Source organism: Hemiscyllium ocellatum, chromosome 7 (assembly GCF_020745735.1).
Source record: "Hemiscyllium ocellatum isolate sHemOce1 chromosome 7, sHemOce1.pat.X.cur, whole genome shotgun sequence".
Classification (NCBI taxonomy): Eukaryota; Metazoa; Chordata; class Chondrichthyes; order Orectolobiformes; family Hemiscylliidae; genus Hemiscyllium; species Hemiscyllium ocellatum.
Genome location: NC_083407.1, coordinates 72,491,256 through 72,517,179, shown reverse-complemented (window position 1 = coordinate 72,517,179; position 25,924 = coordinate 72,491,256). Strand labels below are relative to the sequence as shown.

The window sequence follows — 25,924 nt, the reverse complement described above, 5'->3', positions numbered from 1 at the left end:
AGCAAATCTTCCATTTGCTTTTCCTGCTTAAAAACCTAGCTGAAATATAGCCCCACCCAGTGAATGAAGAAGTTAAAATGTTTGAAGTCCAAGTTTAATTTGGTTACATCTCCTGGTGGTTCTCCCAATTCTGTGAGATGCAGTCAATAAAGCAGAGTTAGATTAGATTAGATTAGATTACTTACAGTGTGAAAACAGGCCCTTCGGCCCAACAAGTCCATACCGACTCGCCAAAGCGTATACCACCCAGACCCATACTCCTACATTTACCCCTTCACCTAACACTGTGGGCAATTTAACATGGTCAGTTCACCTAACCTGTTGCAACTGCCTCTGTCTATTCCCAAACTAAACTGCTTGCTTCTATTAGTAAAAATACACAGGCAAAAGCCATCTAACCAAAATCCATCAATGGCAACATGACATGCTTCGGGATTATGATAAATGATTTTAGCTTAATTGCTACTCTTTGATTTTTTTTTGTCCATATGAATAATAAAAAAGGCCTTTCTCCAGACTTCCTAGGTCCACAAAAAATGTTTACAAAGCTGCTTTCAATTTCTTTCGATCCGAAATTATGTTAATTTAAATGATTTATTGAAGAAAGAGTGATTTTTCTAGCTCTATTAAACTGAGATTATCCCCATTCCTTATAGCCTTTGTGACTCTACCCATGACCTTACAAAGTCACCAATGTTTATCTCAGCAGTGTAAAAAGCACAAGGTCCTACATTTACATCAGAGTTATCACCGGTTTTCCAATCAGATATCCAATTATCTTGTATTTCACCTCCAACACAGAAATTATGCTCCAAAAACTAGAGGTTATATTCTAAAACCTACAAATTATGAATCAGATTTGAGTATCTATACTTGTTAGCTGTCTGTGTAATATATATGATACATTGGCCTGATACTGACCTAAAACTGAACCACTTAGAGTTTGCTTGGAGCCACATTGGGAATCTATGTGTAGAGCCAAGTTTAAAACCTGAAAAATCAGTTTTGTGACCCACAACCACCTTTACCTGCCTATTTCCCATTTTAACTGAAACTAAAAGATGAGTGAATAACCAACCACCTCCAAGAAGGTGGGCTATATTTTTTTAAAATGATAATGAGGCTGCAAGTCATATTAACTTTCAAAGCCTCTTAAACTTTAGGAGGGTTGGGGAGTCCAGTAACTTCCTCGCAATGAGAACTTGGTGGATTCAGGGGGCAGGTATCTTCAAATTTACCTCCTAGATCTAGATACCTAGCTGAAAACCCTTAAACCTCCATTCTGGGAATGGCATCCAATTAAAACACCCTTTTCCCCCTCCTTCCAAATCCAATTTAAATCAGCTCTGATCAAAACACTGACCCCCAGCCCTCACCCCACTCCTCCTCATCACTTGGTCATTCACTGCCATTCCCCCGATTAACACGTTCTTGGCCTGACCCAGTCTCTCCCTGTTACTTTGATTGTGTTCTGTCACCCCCTCTCAAAACTAGTGGCAAATTCCCTGGTGAAACAGTGACACACTTCCAGGTTGACAACCTGATCCTCCAGCTCAAGGCATAAAAACACAAGGAGACAGTCACCTTCATCACCGCAGGCATGGGGTGGCCACCTGTTCCAAAGGTCTTTCTGCCAAAGGATTCAGAGGTTTTTCAAACATCTGACATGACAGCCTGAGCTTCAGGCACACTGCTGCTGACCCTTGGCCTGTAGGTCTTATTTGGATGGCATTCCTTCTGCTCGGTCAAGAGCCATTCGCTAGGTGAGATGCTGTAGGTCCTGTACAGCTAGGCTATCCTTTTTAATCTACTTTCTATGGATCCTTTTTCCCCCAATGAAAATCTTAGAATCTCCATGTCTCTCTTCTTTATGAGTCAACTGAGAACAACTTTTTTACCAAGCTTTTCACCTTCTGCTGTTAAAAAATCTCTGTGGAGTTTAGAAGCAGCTTAAAATACTTTCCACAAAAGCAGCCACCTCCAGTTCTCTCAATCCCCTTTCCACCAAAGTTTGGTTGCTCATGTAATCACCTAGATTAATCACTTAACTATTGTGATAACTTTCATTTCATTATTTCGCTAAATATTTTCTTCAAGTAAAAACATCACATCAGCAACATTGCCCGTAATTATTCCTATTTCAGTAACTGATTTTCCAGCAAACACATACTTAGTTCCAACTGGAATATGTTTTTCAAACTAATTCACAAAATAAATTAAGTGCTGGGAATTGTTTTTGAGTTAAGACTTTGCAAATTAAATCCTGTATTCAGCAGATTTTTAAAAAACTTGTTAGGAAAGACACAGTTACATTTTAAAACCTATGGAGAAAATGTGGAACAGAGTACACTTTCAGCCAGGAATTCACATCAGGAGTTCAAGATGGAGGTGAGGCAAATATTCAACAACAGCATATTACATGCAAATGTTAATTATGAAAATTATGTTGCAAAGTATGCCAAAAGAACCTCATGTAAAATTGTATAATTTTCATTTATAGGAATGTTATTAACAAATCTGTTTTTAAAATGTGTACACTAATGGCACAGTACTTGTATCCACTGAGAAGAGATCAAGTTTATTAGTGCCCAGAGGCACTATATATTCCCCCATAGGTCAGTGGCAAAACGAATTCAGAGACAGTTTGAGTTATAAAGAGACGCTGCATAGGCTGGCATGTTTTTCCCTGGAACATAGGGGGTTGAGGAATGACTTTATAGAGGTTTATAAAATTACGAGGGGCATCAATAAGGTGAATAGCGAGAGGTCTTTTCCCTCAGGTAGGGGAATCTAAAATGAGAGGGCATAGGTTTTAGGTGAGGGGGAAAGACTTAAAAGGAACCTGAGGGGCAACGTTTGCACACAGAGGAAGTGGTAGGTACAAGTACAGTTACAACATTTATAAACATTTGGACAGGTACATGAACAAGAAAGATTTAGAGAAATTCTCCTGAGATCGACAACTACTGTTTTTCATAGGCATAACGTTTCTTTCTAATTTCAAATTTATCCTATTCACAATGATGTCTCAGAATTTCAGCTTTTCAGTCAGTACTGCAGAAAAACCCCTGTGCTTAGGGCAGCATGGTGGCTCAGTGGTTAGCTCTGCTGCCTCACAGTATCAGGGACCTGGTTTTCATCCCATCCTCGGGTGGCTGTGGATGGAGTTTGCACATTCTCCCTGTGCCTGAGGGTTTCCTTTGGGTACTCCAGTTTCCTCCCAGTCCAAAGCTGTGCAGATTAGCTGGATTGGCAATGCTACATTGTCCCATAGTGTTCAGAGGTTTACAGGCCATGTGGATTAGCCATAGGAAATGCAGAGATAGGTGAGGTTGGGATGGGGGTGGGTGGATCTTGGCGAGATGCTCTTCGGAGTGGACTTGATGGGCTGAATGGCCTGTTTCCACACTGTATGGATTCTATAATTCTATGAATGAACTTCTGATTTCCAAATTGCTGTCAGTTTTATTATTTTAAATAACATCAAATTTATTTAACAAAATATACAGACTAAATTTGAGTGTTTAAAATGGGTGCTGAACTGTGACTCTAGCTTGGTACATTATTCCCTTCTCTTGGACTCTGCTTCACCCTGATGACCACTTTGTTTAATCTTTCCACGTGCAATGCTACAGAGGAATTTCACAAACAAAAACAACAAAAACATAAGTTGCTGGAAAAGCTCAGCAGATCTGGCAACACCTGTGAAGAGAAAGCAGAGTTAATGTTTCAGGTCCAGTGACACTTCCTCAGAACAGGAATTTCACAGCTATCTAAAATATATGAAGAATAATGTAGGAAGGAATTTCTCAACTGCAAACAGATTTACTTGGTTTATGTATAATCAACCTGGAAAATGATTCAACTTACCCTCATAAGTGCTTGATGAGTGTTACATTTAATGATATCGTGATAGAGTGCAATTTGTCCTGAACTACTAGTCAAGTTGCCATCAGATATTAAGTTAAATCTCGGAGGAAAACCATTCCTCCTTTTGACATCAGTACTTATGTTGTAGAGCAACACTGAAAGACAAAAGATAGAAATGACTTTTGTGACTTTGAAGCAGGTTAGAACATTTCAAAGTAACATAACCAATACTTTCAGATATAAGCATTTAGAACAGTCAGAGCTACAACACCTCCACAAGATGGCACTTCATTAAGGAAATGGAATGTGAATTGTTCACTTTCATCCCCCCCCCCCCCCAACGATTTGTATATACTCTAAGCATTTTGTTATGCTAACATTTGTAGAATCAGACTGCTGATTCTTAGAAATAAATCACTTACATGCATCTATTGTTACTATCAATATTTTATTCAGTCTCCATCATAAAAATGCACCTCATTAAGGTTTTTGATCTGTACAATTAAACAGGTTTAATAGTTTTTTAATATTTACTGTGCTATAAATTGTTGACAAAATTCTTGATCTCTTGAAGTAAACTTTCAGCAGAATTAATTGCTGGGAAAAGGAAGACAGATTTCTTCGACTATACCAACGTGTCTGCACATGCAGCATCACATTAACTGAGCACAATATTTTTTTTAAAAAGTATATATTTGGACATGAATATTGAATGCAATGAAACTATATTGATATGTACAATTAATGATATTTACCGGTATATTCCATTGACAATTTTACAGGAACAATTACAGCAAAAATCCTTCAGTCAAAATACATATTGGGAATTCAAGTATGCAACTCAGGTCAGGGTACATGATTTACTATTTCCAACAGTTTCATAAGAATTTTGATCCATTCTGCTTATATACTCAACATGTACCGCTGTTAGGTAAACTTCCATGTCAGTAATAAAGCTTTATATAGTTTCCTCAACAGTATAAAGAATGTTTGATCTTACCCGAATGGAAACAGGAAACTCGTCAAGTTAGTGGCTTCAGTTTTTCTTATATTTACCACACCATTTAAAACTAAAGCAAGATACAGGTACTTGACTTCAGTGCCTAAACTCATTTTATACATTTAGTTCATGATACAAACAAAGATGTCCAATTGCATTATTGTAACAGAATAACAAAAATAAACCACTCATTTTAGACAGGATAGATCAAAACGCTTATTCATTTTTTCCCCTTTCAACCAATACTCAAAATTCTGAAAAATCAAAGTTCAATTTGCATGAAAATTGTTTTTAAGATGTGTAAAAATTCACTTCTTGTTTCAGAAAAATAAAGCTTAATTTTACTAGCTAACTGAAAACAGGAAATAGATGAATCAAAACATTTTCTCCCCAGAGTACAATGGCTTCCTCAACTTTAATCAAATCTCTTATCATCCTTCGTTATCTTTTCATGCACCAGACTAAAACGGTTAGAATGAATCGAACAAGATGAAATGCAGTTGTGTTTTACTTTAAAGAGGAGAAAGTGAGGTCTGCAGATGCTAGAGATCAGAGCTGAAAATGTGTTGCTGGAAAAGCGCAGCAGGTCAAGCAACATTCAAGGAACAGGAGATTCGACGTTTCGGGCACAAGCCCTTCTTCAGGAATCCTGAAGAAGGGCTTATGCCCGAAACGTCGAATCTCCTGTTCCATGGATGTTGCCTGACCAGCTGCGCTTTTCCAGCAACACATTTTCAGCTTTTACTTTAAAGAGCAATTCCAAGTAACACCGATTTATTTTGCACCTTTGCATCAGTCTTCCTAGTGGGAGACACCAGGTAGCATTCTAGACAGGGATGTCACTCACTTTGATCTGGTTTAGTACTGTCATGCGTATCAAGTTACAATGAAAAATGTTATCCTTCTGTGCTTGACAGGCACATAAATCTTTACGAGTACCTCAGAGTAAGTTAAAAATCATACAACACCAGATTATAGTCCAACAGGTTTACTTAGAAGGTCTAGCTTTTGAAGCGCTGCTCCTTTGTCAAGTAGCTAGTGGCGCAGGTTCATAAGACATAGAATATATAGCGCAAGATCCTAGTGTCATGCAACTGATACAATATATTGAACAAACCTAGATTGCTGTTAAGTCTTTCATCTTTTAGAATGGGTTGCAGGTTTCAGTTCATTAATATGTAAATTTCAGAACTTCTTTCAATTCACATTCCCAAGATAACTTAAGATTTTATAAAAAAGATGACTTTTTATAAAACCTTAAGTTATCTTGGGAATGTGGCATGAAAGAAGTTCTGGGATTTACATTTAATGAATCTAAACCTACAGCCCATTCTAAATGTTGAAAGAATTAACAGCAATATAGGATTGTTCAATATATCATATCAGTTGCATGACACTGTGATCTTGCACTCTTGACTCTGTGTCTTATGATCCTGCCACACTAGTTACCTGATGAAGAACAGCGCTCCAAAAGCTAGTACTTCCAAATAAACCTGTTGCACTGTAACCTGGTGTTGCACGATTTTAACTTTGTCCACCCCAGTCCAACAATGGCACCTCCTCATCAGGGTAATAGAATAGTGTGCAGGATACAATTTGTGGCTGTTGACAAGGTGCAGAGAGTGCTTGGCCAGCATTGTTACCCTTGAGAAGGTGGTGATGAGCTACTTTCCTGAACCATACCAGTCCATGTAGACTCACAGAGCCATTAGGGATGGATTGACCTGATGACACTGAAAGAATGGTGATTACCTTTCCACATTCTACCTCATTATTGTACATTTACAAACCTGGATCTTTAGAGAGCATAACTTTATAATAATTGTCCTTTATTCGATAAAGTTAACACAAAGGAGTAGAATTATTCTTGTGTGATCTTGATATCATGGAATTTTATGAATTTGTTGGGTACAGTAATAATCTAGACAACATTCTAGAAGTTATGATCAGATGATGCAAAAATTTGATGATGTGGTAAATCACAAGGAGGAAAGCCATAGACCTCAGGACAATATAGAGGGATCGGTTAAATGGGCAAATGGAATTTAATGCTAAAAATCGCCAGATGATACATTTTGGGAGGTCTAAGGCAAGGGAATAAATGTTGAATGGTAGGATTCTAGGAAGTAGAGGATCAGAGAAAACTTGGTATGTATATCCATAGATCCTTGAAAACATCAGGACAAGTAAGTAAGGTGGCTAAGATGGCATAAGGGATACTTGCATTTAGTGGTCAAGGCACTGAATACAAGAGCCATGAAGTTATGTTGGAGCTGCATTTAACATTAATTGAACCACCATTGAAGAACTGTAGGTGGTTCTGGTCACTACATTATAGGTAGGATGTGACTGCACCAGAGAGGGTGCAGGAGAGATTCGCCCAGGATGTTTTTTGTGCTGGACATATTCATCTATGAAGTGAGACTAGACAGGCTGGGACAAAAACAGAAGTTGCTGGAAAAGCTCAGCAGGTCTGGCAGCATCTGAGAAAGGAAATCACTGTTAACGTTTTGGGTCTGGTGACCCTTCTTCAGAATGTTACCTCTGATTTACCTTCACAGATGCTGCCAGAGTTTTTCCAGCAACTTCTGCTTTTGTTTCTGTTACATCATCCACAGTTCTTTCAGTTCTTATCTCGACAGGGTGTAGTTGTTTTCCTTAGAGCAGAGAAGATGGAGAGGCACAGGGAGATCTGAAGTGGGTGGCATGGTGGCACAGTGGTTAGCACTGCTGCCTCACAGCGCCAGAGACCCGGGTTCAACTCCTGCCTCAGGTGACTGACTGTGTGGAGTTTGCACATTATCCCTGTGTCTGCGTGGGTTTCCTCCGGGTGCTCTGGTTTCCTCCCACAGTCCAAAGATGTGCAGGTTAGGTGAAGTGGCCATGCTAAATTGCCAGTAGTGTTAGGCAAAGGGGTACATGTAGGGGAATGGGTGTGGGTGGGTTGCGCTTCGGCGGGTCAGTGTGGATTTGTTGGGCCGAAGGGCCTGTTTCCACACTGTAAGTAATCTATTCTAATCTAAGTAATCTAATCTAATCTAATCTTGATTAAGGTGTACAGAGTTCTGCAGAATACAGATAGGGTAGATAGGAAGGAACACTCCCCTTAGTAGAGAGAGCTGTACATAAGTGATACAATCTTGAATTAAGGAGCTGGAGATTTAGAGGCGATTTCAGGAATATTTCTTTCACCCATAGGGTGGTGGGAATCTGGAACTCATTCCCTGTAAGGATGGTAAAGAAAAGAACCTTCAAGACATTAGAAATAATATTAGACGAATAGTTGAAAATTCATAGCATACAAGGCAACAGGCAAAGTGCTCGAAAATGGGATTAAAATCAATGGATGTTTGATGACCAGCATGCACACAATGAGCTAAAGGACCTCTCTTTCTGTAGAAGTTCTAAAAATAGAATGTTTAAGCTCTCTACTCCTGTTTTTCATTCAAACAGGTTGTTCAGGAGTGTGATCTTACTTTAAACTTCAGATTTCATGGATATAATTACCACCAACCTAGTGCAAGTCAAACAACCCATCTCCCTTCCTGATGATGTAACTGCCCAGAATTCCTTTTCAACCATCAACAGTATCTGAATCCATGGTTGGCCACTTCCAGGAAGGGTCTCAGACAGGTTTAAAAAGCTGTGACATTTTTAGCCAGCTCAGCCAGTACCTCCAAGAAATTTGGTCTCCTTCACAGCAAAATTGTTCAACTGACCTTCTCCTGAGTGACACTTAATCTTTCTCCTCAAGAATTCTGTGTTCTGCTTTACATCATGGCCTTCTCTCCCCATGCTATTTGCCAGCCACAGTACTACCTTCTTTATTTCCTTTCTGTTGGTATTGCTTCCAGATCTAGGTCTGCAGGTCACATGGATGAGGACTTCTTGTTATCCAAGAAAATTTCCAATCAATCTTTTAACAATTAATGCAGACTCTTAAAAAGTTCCTTTCAAACACTAGTCATTTAGTAGTTCACAACTTGAGAATTTATTAGAAAATATGACATGTTATTGAAGCTTTTTATTTTGCATTTGTTGGGACGGAATCACAAGAACAGCAAAATTTCAATGATACAATAATTTATACTGGTTGAGAAGAGTGGTGCTGATTCCTTTTTCAAGTGAATTCAAAATGGATGAGATCTTTCCAAGTAGAATGAACCAGGGAACCATTATCCCAAAGCTTTTGTTTAACTGAAAAAGATCAAATGCTTGGGCACATTGTTTCTGTTCACAGATAGCAGGGCACTGCACATAAATGTATACAATGTAAATGAGATGCATTGCTAGGTCCGCATCATCTTAAAATCAATGTTAATGCAATTTTTAGCAAAAATCAGAATCATTCAGTAAATAATATCCGATCAAAATCATATAAGATTGGATCAGACACTTTAAATTTTGTAAGTATGGGAACAAAGGAGCAATGGGATACTATTTGACTCTTTGAGCATGCTACACTATTACACAAGATCATGATCACAGCTCCATTTTCCTGTGTGTCTCCATAACCCTGATGATCCTGCTGAGGGCTAATTGAGTAGGCTCAATACTGTTGTAAACAGCTGAAGGGACATGCATCAGTCATTACAGCCTATGGCACTTCCACATATAACACAGGACTCATTTGTGTGAAAAGCGTCTAAATTCATTTTCTCTTTTAAGTTTAGATGATCAAATAATTAAGAATGGCAATCTTTATTTCATCTCCTTTAGATTTGACCTCATTGTGCCTCCTTTCAACTTTATCTATTTTCTAATGGTTAAGAGCATCACACTGAAGCTGCAGTAAACATATAACCATAAGTGACATTCCTAACTGTCCAACTGGACGATAGTGTTTCTTCACAAAACATTATAAATCTTATTCTAATACTCTGAAATTTGTCTCCTCACTTTTCTTCAAAAAGATTAAAAGCTTAAAAAAATGTTTATTGGTCATTGAGAAATTATACAGAGTGCACATGCTCAGACTGCACAATCCAAATTCAATTCACAAACTTAAAGCTTTGAGGAAAACTAACCACTTCTAAACTCAAGTTTTGATATACTCAGAGATAATCACTTTTTAAAAGAAACTAGTGCATTGTAGGTCACAAGGTAAGGATAAACTAATCATGTTAGAGATCTGTTTTTAATTTTAAATTTCAACATTTTATTTAATTTCTTATTCTGAGTGCTAGAAATCTGAGTTAATAAAATTAAAAAGGAGAGATCAATGTCATAACAACCATTATCCCAGGTTCCGCTGTAGCCCTGCCATATTAATGCAATTCAAACTCAGTGCTGAGAGTTCAATCTTACAATCAAAGACCTGTGAACATGACAGAGCAAATTAATCAGGATAGCAGTGTGCAGCTTGGGTAATATTATCTTACTTCTATTGTTTGTTGCTGCAACTTGACTGTTCCCATACATTTAATTAATTTGACTGAGTCATCTTGTCACTTCAGTACACTGCCTTTCTAATCACCACTTCCAGGTGTTCCAAGCACAGAATGTGATATACACATGTTGAAACATCATATATACATCACCTTCGTTTTCTTGAATGGGAACACAAAATAGAACACTAACTACCAGTGCATGGTCCAATAAACTATGCAGCTCTCAATTAAATAACTAATGTATCAGATCCATGTTCACCATAATTTGAATACAAGAGAAAATGAGATCCAAGTTCTCATTAATAGCGATTTACAGTTTTCTCTTTGTTTCTTGTTTTCTCAATATTGTTAACTAAGAAAGGTATGGGAATTATGGCAGAGTCAAGCGTTTTGTATGTATCGCACTTGCAAAAGAAACTTTATGGACATGGCAACTGGAGAATGCATAAGTTCTGCAAATTGAAATCAGCTACAGTATGGATCATCATTTTATAACATTTGAATACACTATTCAATTTTTATGAAGGGTGAAAGATCATTCTTATGAGTGTCATTGCCTCACTTTATTGTTTTTCCAGATCAAATAGTTGGACTGATGCAGGCTGTCAAACGTGGAGATAATATAACAATATAATTGCAAGTGAGCAATATGGCTTTCTGATTTTTGTTTTAAATCGTACAATAATTTCAGCAGCTGTTGCAGTAACTGAAGAATTATTCAATGTATTGCTTTCAAACAAAAAAGTTGCTAAGATGCATTATTCCATATGCTTTTCAGCATGGACTGCTTTCACATTAGGGTTGGTAGGTGGCAAGTCACATTTGCACCACAGAAGTGCCACTAACAAAATTTCCAACAAACAGAGCCTAACAAATCTCCTTTGAACACACAACTGCATGAGCACCACTGGAATCCCTCAACCAACAAGCAATAAAGGGGTGGATCTTGACATTAACCAGAAGTGGAACTGGATCAGCCATGTAAACACCATAGCTACAAGAACAGGTCAACATAACTCACCCACAAAGCCTGTCCACCAGCTACAAGTCAGAAGTCAGGAGTGCAAAGGAGTATTCCCCACTTGCCTGGATGAGTGCAGCTCCCACAACACTCAAGGAAATCTAGAACAAAGCTTGGCACTATATTCACCGCCTTCAGCATTCATTCCCTCTGCCACCACCACCACCACACAAAGGCAGGAGTACAGTGTAATTATTACCTATGTGACCAGGAATCTTCTTTCCTTTGTTACGAAAGCACACAGAAACATTGATGCATACAACAGGCTTCCCATTCTCAAAGCATTCCATTTTTGTACGATTGATTGAAGGAGGTAGCTGCAGGAAAGCATCAAGAACCACAACAGGCCTGCACCTGCAATGCATGAAAAATAGAATTTAGCAGAGATAACATAAATCATGAATTTATTTACCCAGATTAAAATTTCAGCAATGATTTAACAAATTGTTGTAAACAAACAGCAAAAAACTATGAAAACACAATATGGAGATTTGCATTAGATCATTAAAAACAAAAAACAATTGTCACAAAAACATTTTGGGAACGATCTGGATCCTACGTCAATTTACAAATAATTTTGAATCTGTTGACTAAGATTCAAGAAGTTTCACCGATGCAACAGACTGGACAGTGAATGCTGAACAGTACAAAATCTTCAAGCACTTGGAATAGCACTGTGAAAGCAAATGCTAATTGATAATTTACTTCATTTTCATGGAAGTGGATGTGACTGACTGAAAGGCAAAGGACAGCAAGACTATACTTTAAAGAATATATGGTTAACTTCCCAGAACTGCCTTGCATAAAAGTCATAAAGAGGAAGTAACTTAAAGCAACCAACGCAATACAGACATCAGAGTCTCAGATATGGATGGTCTACATGCAGAGTCCCATCATTGTATAACACTGCCTCATTAGAATCCCTGTACTTTCTTTGTTAACCCTGCAACCCCAGGCAGCACACTATTTTCTTCTGTTATACAGTATAAGGTAAATGTTCAGAAATAATTAACATTCAACAGTATATTTGCTCCACCATCCTACTGATATCTCTCAGACAGTCTATGGGTGGAGATGAGGAGTTTTTAAACAGAGATTAATCTGCACCAGTCCCTAAAGTCCCAGAGATGATGCCCGATCAAATGTAGTTATACTTATTGGTATCATGAAATAAATATTATCTAAGTACAGTGCCTCTTCTGTAGATGCTCTGCGGTGGTGTGTCCTCTACCACTTATCATTAATTAGGCCCAAGGTAAAGACTTAGCAAAGAAAAAAAACGATTAGTGGCAACAAACTACTTCAAACAATCTTCACTCATCATATACTGATGAATGTGGCAAACACCAGGAGGAACAGTCATCTGGGAAAATACCACACCTCCTACAAGGGATTTACTTAGCAAGGATAGCAGGCTGGGTATCACACATTCAAAACAGAAAACATGCATCAAGGGACAGCTTTATGCAACCCAATCTGTCAACATGCACAATTTACTTTGGCACTGTTCTGAGCAATTATTGTCTGAAACTTTTCTCACAATATAGCAACATAAGATGGCTATCAGTGACACTCGAAAAGCAGGGCAGGAAAATGAAGGAAGAGTGTCTTTAGCATTACTCAGATGTGATTGGAGCCTTCAGAAAATGGTCCATCATTAGGACTCTAATTGCTCACTGGTATTGAGGCTCTCTTATTTTAGTATTGCTTTGCCAACCTAATACATACACAAAGCTATGTATGCCAAAGCTTCTTTTTTAGGCAGAATGGAGAATGCAGCAGACAAATGCGCTGGAAGCCCAGGAGACGAGCTGCCTAACACTTAATACCCATGAGCTGGTGCTTCAAGATACCAATAATCCTGGTTGTGGCATGCATTTTGTTTCAAAGCATTTTTCAAAAATTAGAATCCCTACAATGTGGAAACAGGATCTTCTGCCCAACAAGTCTACATCGACCCTCTGAAGACCTATTCCCCTACCCTATTACTCTAGATTTACCCCAACTATTGCACGTAACCTACACAGCCCTGAAAACTATGGACAATTTAGCAAGGCCAGTTCACCTAATCTGCATACCTTTGGATTGTGGGAGGAAACCAGAGCACTGTGTCACCCCTATATGACATGAGCCATGAGTAAATCAGACAATATTGATCTTCCAAAATGCCACAGCCAAAAGTGGTGCAGTCTACAATAGATGTACAACTCATTTGTAACATGTAGTAAATGTTAGTAACATGTTTAAAAATGTAGTAAATATAGACAGTGATCAAACACCCCACACACTGCTCCTCAAATAGCAAATGCCATCAGGACAGATACCATGCATTTCTCAACACATCAGTCCCGATCTTAATGATACATCGTCATCAAATCTCATTGATCTTCACATGATTAAAATTCTTCATTATTATTTTATTAGATGGGCCAATGGGCTGAGAAGTGGCAGATGGAGCATAATTTACATAAATGTGAGGTACTGCATTTTGGGAAAGCAAATCTTAGCAGGACTTATACATTTAATAATAAGGTCCTAGGGAGTGTTGCTAAACAAAGAGATCTTGGAGTGCAGGTTCATAGCTCCTTGAAAGTGGGGTTGCAAGTAGATGGATAGTGAAGGTGGTGTTTGGTATGCTTTCCTTTATTGGTCAGAGTATTGAGTGCAGGAGTTGGGAGCTCATGTTGCAGCTGTATGTCGGTTCGGCCACTGTTGGAATATTGTGTGCAATTCTGGTCTCCTTCCTGTTGGAAAGATGTTGTGAAACTTGAAAGGGTTCAGAAAAGATTTACAAGGATATTGCCAGGTTGCAGGATTTAAGCTATAGGGAGAGGTTGAATAGGCTGGGGCTGTTTTCCCTGGAGCGTCAGAGGCTGAGGGGTGACCTCTTAGAAGATTATAAAATTATGAGGGGCATGGATAGGATTAACAGACAAAGTCTCTTCCCTGGGTTGGGGGAGTCCAGAACTAGAAAGCATAAGTTTAGGGTGAGAGGGGAAAGATATAAAAGAGACCTAAGGGACAACTTTTTAATGCAGAGGGTGGTATGTATATGGAATGAGCTGCCAGAGAAAGTGGTGGAGGCTGGTACAATTGCAACATTTAAAAGGCATCTGGATGGGCATTTGAACAGGGAGAGATTAGAAGGGATATGGGCCAGGTGTTGATAGGTGGGGCTAGATTGGGTTGGGATATCTGGTCGTCATGGACGGGTTGGACCGAAGGGTCTGTTTCCTTTTGTACATCTCTATGACTCTATGAGTCTATGCTGATCTGATCGCGAAACTCCATCAAGAACTACTTGATTATGGACTGCCTCAACTGCTCCTGTTCTGGTCAACCATCCTCCTTTCCTGGCTCTAAGCACCCCTTCACACTGAAATGACACTCTAATACTCAATCGCAAGCATAACTCCAGCTCTTCATGAAGCCAAATCTGCCCAGAATTCATTCCCTGGTCCCCCCACCCAGCTCCAATCTTGCCCAGTTGCAGTAGGGAACCATCATACTGAAGTGTTAATATTTGCAGGCTTCTTCTGAGCCTTTCATGGCTTCCCCCATTACAGATCCAGCCATCTGCTCACTTTCTCAGCTCTCTCGGACTTCTCCTGCGCCCTGACTGCAACATTCAGCTGTCTACTTCCTAAACTTTTATCTTGAGATATAACAGCACAATGACATCAAGCAGCTCTTGATTCTACACGGGAGTGCCAAACAAGGAACCGATGTAGTTTAGCTGCCTTCCCAGGAGTACAGTGAAGCTGTACTGCTTCACATTGAATCTATATCTCTCTCCTTCTCCAATTCTCCTCACTGACTGCAGAAACTTCATGAGTGACCTATTGAAAGCTTGCAATAAGCCCTTCCCTATAACTGGTAAGAATTCCATAAAGGTTGCCAGTCAGATTATTGCCTTGTTTGGTACAAAAATGGATATAAATGGAAAAATTCATCATCAGTCATAAAACTGCAGGTGGATTGTGTAGTCTTCTGGACACATGCTCATCACAACTGGAGACTGAAGATACATTTTCCAGACTGGCCTTGGATCCTGATGAACAGCTCCAAAACATCGACTCTCCTGCTCCTCAGATGCTGCCTGACCTACTGTGCTTTTCCAGTGCCACATTTTTTGATTCTTTTTGTCTCTCTCAAGATTGATGGTGTGTGGTACTTCGGGCACTGTAGTTACATGAGGCAAGATTGATTAATCAACTTTTGCTTTTGCCCACTGATTTTATATATTTGTATGTAAGATGAAGAATAAACACTGAACTTTACGTGGCAACATAAATGTAAGTTTTGACACTCTGGTTTCTGGAAAAAACTATTTCTGTCGCTTCATAAACAAATACATTCATGATTTCCTTGTGGTTAGCAAGATGAATGACACTAAATGCTCCTCTTCCAGTCCGGAAAGTAGCAATAAAATGGGATTGTGATTACCTGCACGCCTGGTAATAATTTCTTCTTCACATTACAACAGCGACTATACATCAAATGTGCTTAGTTGGCTATAAAGTGCTTTGTGTTATACTGATCATATCAGAGGCACTATATAATTGCAAATCTTTGTTTTTAGATTTAAGGCTATCTGTCCACACATTTTCTTCAAGCGGATGCATAGCAGTCTAACGGCCTCCTTCATAAACCTGAACCTGTGAAAACTGCACCTCTTCCCCAGGCAGATGTGCCTGAGAATGTAGATGCAATGAAATGAAAAGCACAGGTTCTGATAGAATGTCTCTTGTGCAATTTGGTATTCCTGGCAGCTCTTCTCTGTTCTTACTCATTCTGACTGACAGACGCTGGCATGATTATTTAGCAAACAGTAATTTTTATTCTTCAGTGGTAGGGAAGTTTGATTAACTTCAAATAGTTAAATTGAAAACCATTTCCTTCAACTAAGGCAGCTTATTATAACAGCATACTAAAGGTGGCAATGCACCACATTGAAACTCATTCTTACCATGGTGCAAAAGAGCATTTCAAAACTGTTTCATTCACATATTTGTCAGGCTAAATTAACTGCAGATAATGATACCTGCTGCATTCCTGATTTCTGATTCAATGTAGATAACATACTGGAGGCAACTGGCTTTTCAATAACATCTCTGTTGTGCATTAAAACAGATAACATCTCTTACACCTCACCTTGTCCTACAGTAACACTTAAAAATAATTAATATGCCATGCACATTCAAAAAGGGGACAGTAGTTTTGACTCCTGACATTTATTATAGCGGACTTGCTAGTAATCCCACCAGCTCCCATGGGCAACTTATATCTTAAACACTGAAAAGCTAGAATACAACTTATTTGTCACGCAATTACAAGGCCTAAACATAAAAGTCATAGAATCATAGAATCCCTACAGTGTGGAAGCAGCCCATTGAGTCCACACCAACCCTCCAAAGAGCATCCGCTCAGAGCACCCTTATCCCCGTAACCCTGCATTTCCCATGGCTAATCCACCAAGAAATATGAGCACAGGTTTGGGAAGCAATAGCAAGTTTAAGAATTGAGAGGTACATGAGATCAAAGATGGGATCTTACTTTGCAAGGATAGAGTTTGAAGAGTGTTTTTTTAAATTAGAGGAATATTAACTGCAGAGGTGAAAGTGGAGTTGGGGAACGATATCTGAAAAGAGATAACAACATCAGTTAACATGTGAAACAGGTAGGCAAGTTGGATAGCCAACAAATAGGAATGAAAAGGATTAACAGGACAGAATGTGGACCTCATCGATAGGTAAGCTTGGATAGAGTGCAACAAGAAAAGAAACTAGAGAAAGATGAGTTATGGTTAAGGAGTGTGTGTGTGCACGTGTGTGTGGGGGTGAGTGTCATAAAGGAAGTATTAGGTATAATCATGAGAATGCTAAATCTACCACAGAGATGCCAATTACCTCCACCCTTTAAAGGGCAGAATCTAGAAGCTGAAGATGTAGGTTGTATCAATTCTAGCCTTTAGAAATTTCTTGATGGAAATGAGAAATAAAGTGCAAGTCACAGAAGCTCAAACACAGCTGCCATGATTGATTCTAGCTCATTGTTCTTCTGATCAACTAAATATACAATACTAAAAATAATTTATACAATTGTAACAAAATCTGTTTCGCACTTCACAAAAAAATATATTTTTAGCATTGTGGTAAGTTTATTATTAGAATATGAAATTCAGAAATAATGTATTTCTTGAATGTAGCCCAGCTGTGAATGGGCAGAACCTTGCATGCAACTGTACTGCTGAAAGCATTTCATTAAAGCTGTGAACGTGTCACAAACAAAAGTTGTCACAATACTCCTAACCATGTTTCTTTGGATATTCAATAACAATAATCTAACTCGATAAAAGATTGAATTTGTTTGGTTTGAATGAACACAACTTTCTTTTTTCTCATTTCTAATGGCAAGCTGATTTTGCAACTTAAATAACAACAATGCATATTTCATTATTAATATCAGTGCAAATATTTTGTTTTATTTTAATATTTTAATCTTCTCCAGAGATTTCCAAATAACATTCACAAATATCCCGAATGCATAGAGAGAGTGTTTGGAAATGTAACGTGCTTCATTCAAAATAATCTCCTTGTTCATTTTGTAGCTAAAGTTAATTTCTCCAAATAACAAACGTATAGCTTATCTCAATTTTAGACTTCATGTAAGTAGATATAAATAGCACTTATATTTTATCCACAAATGCCACTGAAATATAAATAAATTAAAGAACTGTGGATGTTGGAAAGTTGAAACTTCTGAAGGATTACTGGACCAGAAATGTTAACTCTGCTTTATCTCCTCAGATGCTGTCAGAACTGCTGCGTTTCTCCAGCAATTTCTGTTTTTGTCACTGAAATATAAATGTCCATGTGCTTTCAGGAAATACCGTATTATGGTTCTTACTAATATAATTCTCATGTATAATCACTCATTCAGAAATGACCACCAAACTGGATACCATTCAGAAAAAAACATGTGTGAGATCTACCATAACCAAGTACATTATTTACATAGAGTGCAAGCTATTTACTGAACCCCAATATAAATTATAACAGCATTTATTTTTGCATTCTTCCTGTCAATGTTGAACTTACATTCATTATTCCATATGCGTTAACCTTTATTGCAAAACTCAGTATCCTGGTTCTCCTATAGAACATAGAACATTACAGCAAAGTACAGGCCCTTTGGCCCTCAATGATATATCTATCACTCCTCAATTTAAAGCCGTGTCCCCTCACACTAGCCATCAACATCTAAGGAAAAACGCTTCACTGTCCATCCTACCTAATCCTCTGATCATCTTGTATGCCTCTATTAAGTCCCCTCTTAACCTTCCTCTCTCTAACGAAAACGTTTCAAGTCCTTCAGCCTTTCCTCATTAGACCTTCCCCCTATTCCAGGCAACATCCTAGTAACTCTCCTCTGAACCCTTTCCAATGCTTCTACATTCTTTCTATAATGTGGCGATCAAAACTGTACGCAATACTCCAAGTGTGGCCGCACCAGTGTTTTGTACAGCTGCAACATGACCTCATGACACTGAAACTCAATCACTCTCCAATAAAAGCTAACACACTGTATGCCTTTTAACAACCCTACTGACCTGGGTGGCAACTTTCAGGGAGCTATGCACATGAACACCGAGATCGCTCAGCTCATCCACACTAGTAAGAATCTTACCATTAGCTCAGTACTCTGTATTCCTGTTGCTCCTTACACCTCATACTTTTCCTCACTAAACTTTGCCACCTCTCAGCTCAGCTCTGCAGCTTATCTATGTCCCTCTGTAATCTGCAACATCCTTCCGCACTGTCCACAACTCCACCGACTTTAGTGTCATCTGCAAATTTACTAACCCATCCTTCTACGCCCTCATCCAGGTCATTTATAAAAATGGCAAACAGCAGTGGCCCCAAAACAGATCTTTGTAGTACACCATTAGTAACTGAACATCAGGATAAACATTTCCCATCAACCACCACCCTCTGTCTTCTTTCAGCTAGCCAGTTATGTTCCAAACAGCTAAATCACCCTCAATCCCATGTCTCCGTATTTTCTGCAATAGCCTACCATGGGGAACCTTATCAAACGCTTTAGTGAAATCCATATACACTACATCAACAGCTTTACCCTCATCCACCTGTTTGATCACAGGTCCCTTTTTAGGTCTTTCCTGGTTAACTTGTAACTCTCAAGTGCCCTAACTGAGCCTTCACATCACATTTTTACATCAGCCTCCTTCTTCCTCTTGACAAGAGATTCAACTTCTTTAATAAACCACAGTTCCCTCACTTGGCCACTTCCTCCCTGTCTGACATATGTATCAAGGACACGCCCTAGCTGTTCCTTGAACATGCTCCACATCTCAATTGCGCCCATCCCTTGAAGTTTCCTTCCCCATCCAATGCATCCTAAATCTTGCCTAATCGCATCATAATTGCCTTTCCCCCAGCTTTATCTCTTGTACTGCAGTATAGATCTATCCCTTTCCAGCACAAAAGTAAACATAACTGAGTTGTGGTAACTATCACCAAAATGCTCATCTACCTCCAAATCAACACCTGGAGTGGTTCATAATCCAGTTCCAAATCCAAAGTGGTCTAGCCTCTTGTTGGCCAATCTACATACTGTGTCAGGAAACCCTCCTGTACACATTGGACAAAAACTGATCCATCTAAAGTACTTGAACTGCAGCATTTCAAGTCAATATTTGGAATGTTAAAGTCCCCATAGCAACTACTCTGTTACTTTCGCTGCTATACAAAATCATCTTTGCAATACTTTCCTCTACATCTTTGGAACTGTTCAGAGGCCTATAGAAAACTCCCAACACAGTGACCTCTCATTTCCTGTTTCTAACCTCAACCGATACTAGCTCAGTAGATGAGTCCTCAAATGTCCTTTCTGCCACCGTAATACCGACCTTGATTAACAATGCCACACCTCCTCCTCTTTTACCACCTTCCCTGATCTTACTGAAACACCTGAACCCAGAAACTGCGACAACCATTCCTGTGAGTTCTCTATCCATGTCTCCGAAATGGCCACAATATCAAAGTCCTCCTCACCAATTTCACCACTTGCATGTTTCTTTTGAGTTCTAGGTCAGAAACGCCCAGCTAGTCATCAATTGGTGGTGAAAGCAGCAGAAAACTTAACCTGATAACCTGTTCCTCAAGCTTATGTTGAGTCAAGCAACATGACCTTTCTTCTGTATTATACAATGTGCATTCGTTAGGCTGTAATATTATCTTTGCTGGATTCATTCTTAAAAATACAGCTCCCAGCAATGTACCTTTAAGCTGTCTTTGCACAGCAATGCATGAATCCCACAGGCTGGCTCCTTTAAACTAAACTTGTCAGTGTGGCTGCACACTTCAATAATTTGCACACACAATCCAAAAAAATGCAGGTTGGTTCCTACCTTCTGGCAGAATGGGGAGAACATGCCAGTGTTGCAAAGTAATTGGTGACTGGAAATGTGCTGCTGCCAGGAAGCCTGAACTCTGTCTGATCTGGTATTTCCTTCCCTCAGAATCCTGAGCCACTGGCAGTGGCACCATGAACAGTTTTTGCCAGTTCCAAACCTGCTTGACTTATACCACCAGCATTCCACCTGGCTCTCCGTATGCTCTTTGTATCCTAGAATGGTCTTAACTCACATTTTGCCCCCTAATATCTTAAAGTTTCTTCAGCCATTTATCACCAACAAAATTTTAATTAAGCACTTCACAGATTACTCAATTTCTTCATCTTTGTATTTCCTTCCACTCCTTTTCCTTCTGTTCCTATTTAAAAGTTGGTAATTGGTAACTTTTACCCACTTTTCAAAGGACATGCATCTGAAATAGTGTTTATTCCCTCATGGCTGCTTATTTATCAGACAGCTTGTACAATTGGTGTCTGCACAATTCCGATATCTGCAGTTGCTTGCTTAACTTAACAAAATGCCTCATCTTCAAAATGTCAAGCACAAGGCTCTACAGACTGAGCACTTTTCATTCAATTCCTATCTGCATAGCTTAGATCAGAAAATCACTTACAATGCACTCTCTCCAAAGGCTTATACAATCACCTCTGCTTTTCCCAACACAGTTATCCTTGACCCACTCCTGTTGCTCATCAACATGTTGCCCCTCAACTGCATCACAAAAACACAGCATTACACTTTTCATGTGTGCTCTCTACATCCAACTCCACATCATTTTTGGGAGCTTCAGATAGAGGAGGATGCCAAGCTAGTGCCAACTAAAGATCATCTGTTATCCATTTACACTAACTACAGAAATATGATAGACTCTGACCTTTTTAGAACCTTCTCTCACCAGCTCCCAGTCCCATGTGATCAGAAATCATCGAGACTGTCGTCTAGCCACTAGCATTCAGCTATTTAAGGGCTTAGGTAAACTGCTCCACAAAAAGTTGCTCTATCCCCTAAGGTACTGACATAATCCTATAAACCTCCTCCCTACAAGGCCAGGACACCATCCCTGACCCAGAGCTTGGCCTGATCATGCTCTTATCTCCTTTGGAGGAAGCAGAAAATCAACATCTTCCCGAAGATTGACATGTGAACTATGTAGTGTGGCAATCAGATTGTCTTCCAGATAATCCAGGTTACTGCTGGAAAAGCGCAGCAGGTCAGGCAGCATCCAAGGAGCAGGATGCTGCCTGACCTGCTGTGCTTTTCCAGCAACACATTTTCAGCTCTGATCTCCAGCATCTGCAGTCCTCACTTTCTCCTACTTAATCCAGGTTTCTGACCCAGTACAGATCCGTTTCTCCCGAGAACACCCTGATTAGTGTGCGCTGGATAAGACTGTGAATGAATTCACTGACTCAAAACCTGGCTTCTGTGATTCTAGCTATGGACTCACACTGACTCTCTGACGAAAGTGATAGTAGGTCTTGTGCTTTATGGTAGCTTTCCACATTTCTCACTTACTCTTATTGAGACATGGTATATGAGAATAGATGGATGCTGCATATACAGTTTCCTGCCTTTGTTTGGATGGAACAAGATCATAGAAGGATAGCTGGGCTAAAGTAACATCACCATTCTCCTTTAGCAAAGACTTCACCACGCAGATTCCTATGTTGGCCAACCCAATGGTCTGGAGTCACCCGGGCAAACTAGTGATGTGGACAAAGCCAAAAGTCTTAGTGAAGCATCTGAAACAGATATTGGCAAAATGCAGCCTGTCAAAGACACCTGAATCAGAGATTCTGAGTCTGGCACAAATTTCCTGGAGCACTGCAATAACTACAACCAAGGAGGGACATGTTGCTCCTTGACCTCAATCCATCAGGAGTCATTGTCCACTACAAACTGAAACAATTAGGTTCTGAACAGCACGTGATTCATCCTAAGGCACAGCCGCAGTCAAAATGGGAATAATGGTTGGCCATCAGTGATCTTGTATGATCTGGTCTATGAATGGCAATGGGGACACAATGACAAATCACATCCTCAATTGCCTTAGAGATTTCAGTCACAAGTCTGAATTGCAGGTTCCAGTCCAGCATTTAATGACATCCTGGAGAAGTATCTCTAACCCGAGGGCTCTGAAGATGACCCTTTTGTCAGAGCCCAACATGACATCCAGTAGGCTGAGTTAGTCACGTTGTTTGAATAAGAGTTTCAGAATATAATTCCCAGAAGAAAATGCTGGTGATCAATGTGAATAGTATTCCTGTGTACACACTTGGCTTCAGCTCTTCAGCTGCTCAAAATTCTTCCAGTTTCTGGGTGGTTGCCAGCAGAAGTTTGGCAGTCGAGGAAGGGCAGGGCTTCACTTCCTCAACAAAAAGCATGATGTATTGTAAAGTCATAGACTCTTAGGTCTAACTTGTCTGTGCTAACCAAGTTTCCCAAGCTAAATTATTCCCTTGTGCCTGCATTTGGCCCATTTCCCTCAACACTTTTCCCAATTTAGTGCAGATTTCATCTTGAGAATGTGGGACAGTGCACCTGCAGTGACATGCTGTGTAGTCTGTAATGAGCACTAAGTGAAATCTCTGCATTCTGGGTGGCACCTTTAACATTGATCATCTATTCCTTAATGCTAAGCAGAGTGACCAATAGCTAATGGTCTGTGTGAAAAGCAAACTTAAGCCCCAGGAAATTGTTGGAAACTTTAAACACAAACACAGCTACTGAGTTTCAATAACAGCACACCACTGCTCTGTATAAGTCAGCTCCCTGACAGAGCACATCAGTCAGCAGGAAACACTGCACTGAACTTGGAGCACAATATCCCCTAGCTTTTGGATGATGCATCAACCATAACCACAGTGGGTGGGTGCAGTGTTGCTATTAAAGTGAGTATTTCCTTGATCCTGTTGAATACTCATTGTTGGTGTTGGCCCTGGTACAAGGTATGGTCTTGCTTTAGCAGTTGGTAGTAAAGGTTTCTTAACTTGCGCTAAATAGGGCCAGGCACATCTCCAAATAATTGTCCATGCCCATGAAATGTTGGAAGGTTGGAATGTTAAGGGGTCTTGGGAAGTTCTGATTGCCCTATCTTCAAAGATGAAAAATGCATGAACTATTTCACCAAAAAAAATTCAGCCTGGGTTTACAGAGCTCACATTTACAAACAATTGCAAGGCCCTTGATTTCAAGCGTTGCCATCCTGTAATGAGCTTGAAATTGTGCTTCAAGGTTTAGAGCCAATAGCTTCAGTCATGGCTGTCTGACAGAGAGCTTTACAAGCCACAACCAAAATGCTGGCTACAACACACTGCTAAACTTCAGGCACTGAGATGATTTCAAATGGTAGTCAATCGAGTTCCTCAACTTGTGGCTCAGCCTCAAATCCCATCAGGCTGTCTGGTTCAGTGCTCCTGATTGGGAGAAATCAAGAACTTCTGTACTTTGTCTTCCCTTACACTGAAGTCCAGCTGTCACTTGTCCTTATTTTGAAGTCACAAAGCTGATGGCTGGCAAAACTGAGGTTTCAGCCACAGTACTATGTCAGAAAGGACTGTCACTCCTAGAAGTGTCTAATTTGAAATGTGTTCACGACATTGACAAAGATATTATTGCTCCAGAAATCCACCGTAATTTCTATCACCTCTTCCAAAAGAGATACTTCCTAATCACATGTAATTGGAACTGGACGCTTGGTGTGGTGCCACAGTCAGTTTGGAATGCTCCCTCTGCCTTGCCCGAACTATTGACTACAGTGAGATGTGAGAGTCTGAGGCCGGTGAAGCTTTTTCTCAGTACAATGTGGACTTGGAGCAATGCTGGTGGCTGTGCCATCAGCCTTCCCATTCAGAAGTGTTGGACACGCTCTGGGAGTTCTCCAGGTGTACGCTTAGTTGATGTTCAATGAAGATTCTTAAAGGAATTGAAGGTCACTGCTAAGCCTCAAGGGCTGATTTCTTTCTGGTTTGTTGTCAAGTAGTCTCGTAAACGCAAATAAACACATTAATGATGCTGTTAGGTTTGATGGTTTCTTCCGTGATCCTGTACAATCAGTATAACCTGAGAACAGTCAGATCTTTGGTGGAGGCTAATGATGGTGGTCTGGTACCTGTTACAGTAGTGATGCCAGTGAATACACTATGGATGCTCCACACTGTCTGGTTTCAGAAGGAGGCAGGGCATACTTTTCTATCATTCTGCATTGCTATTGTCCCATTGGCTGTCATCTGGCTCTGGTATCAGCACATTGCTCCAATTACTATGAGGGTGCTTTCTTCAAGTGAATTCTGGCTTCCAAAAGCTTTTCCCAGTCTTTTATTGTGTCATTGGGAATCACCCATAGATGGCTCACAGATTGCACATCACCGTTTGCATCATGTAGTAATGTCACAAGCAGGCGCTAGGAGCCACAGACAGAGAAAGAGGTTCTTGCAAACTGAACAACATTTCTTACTTAGTTACACCATGCACACAGGCATTGTACTACCTGAGCTTTCTAGAATATTTTCTAACCTGCTTCAACGTGATCTGACTTTTTCTGATATCACCGATGATTCAATCTGGGCCCATAGACTACATACCTCACCATCATCTCTCTAAATCCTCAAAATGACCCAGATTGCTTACCTGACATATTGTATTGAATGAACAGAAATTTCCTTCACCTGAACATTGCCTTAATTCCCAATCCCAGACTCCATTCTTGAGGCATCAACTCCACCCTCTTTCCGGCTGAGAGTGAATGACACTGTGCACATCACTGTGTCATATTTGAAAGGAAATGCACTTTACAACACGTCTGCACTGACACCACCTATTTTCACCTAACTTCGCTGGATTTCATCCCACTTAAACGTATTGGCTACTCAAATCCTTGCCTATGCATTAGTTGTCTCTCGACTTGACCAGTCCAAGACACTCCTAATTGGCTTCTCATCTTCTTGATTTTGAAAGGTTAGCCTTGTAAAATTTAATTGTAGAATCCTAATTAACACTAGGACCTGTTTAGACACCATTCCTGTACTTGTTAAACCAAACTGACTCCTGAAAAAGTACAAACTCAACTTTAAAATTATCGTATTTGCTTTAAAATTAAGCTATAGCCTTGCTCCTCTATATTTCTCTAATTTCTTCTGCCTCTACAGTAACCTGAGACATCCGTGTTCATCCAATGTTGACCTCTCACACACCCTCTATTTTAA

The 25,924-nt window shown here is 39.7% G+C and overlaps 1 protein-coding gene across 1 annotated transcript in view; it reads right to left on the bottom strand.

The window, feature by feature from the left end:
• itga4 (integrin alpha 4) overlaps positions 1-25,924 on the bottom strand; it is a 177,827-nt gene that overhangs the window by 84,006 nt on the left and 67,897 nt on the right. Inside the window, exons 14-15 of the mRNA XM_060827973.1 lie at positions 11,481-11,635; positions 3,871-4,025 (exon numbers count right to left, since the gene is read on the bottom strand). Coding sequence (XP_060683956.1) covers positions 3,871-4,025; positions 11,481-11,635 — 310 coding nt within the window. The remainder of the gene's footprint in view (positions 1-3,870; positions 4,026-11,480; positions 11,636-25,924) is intronic.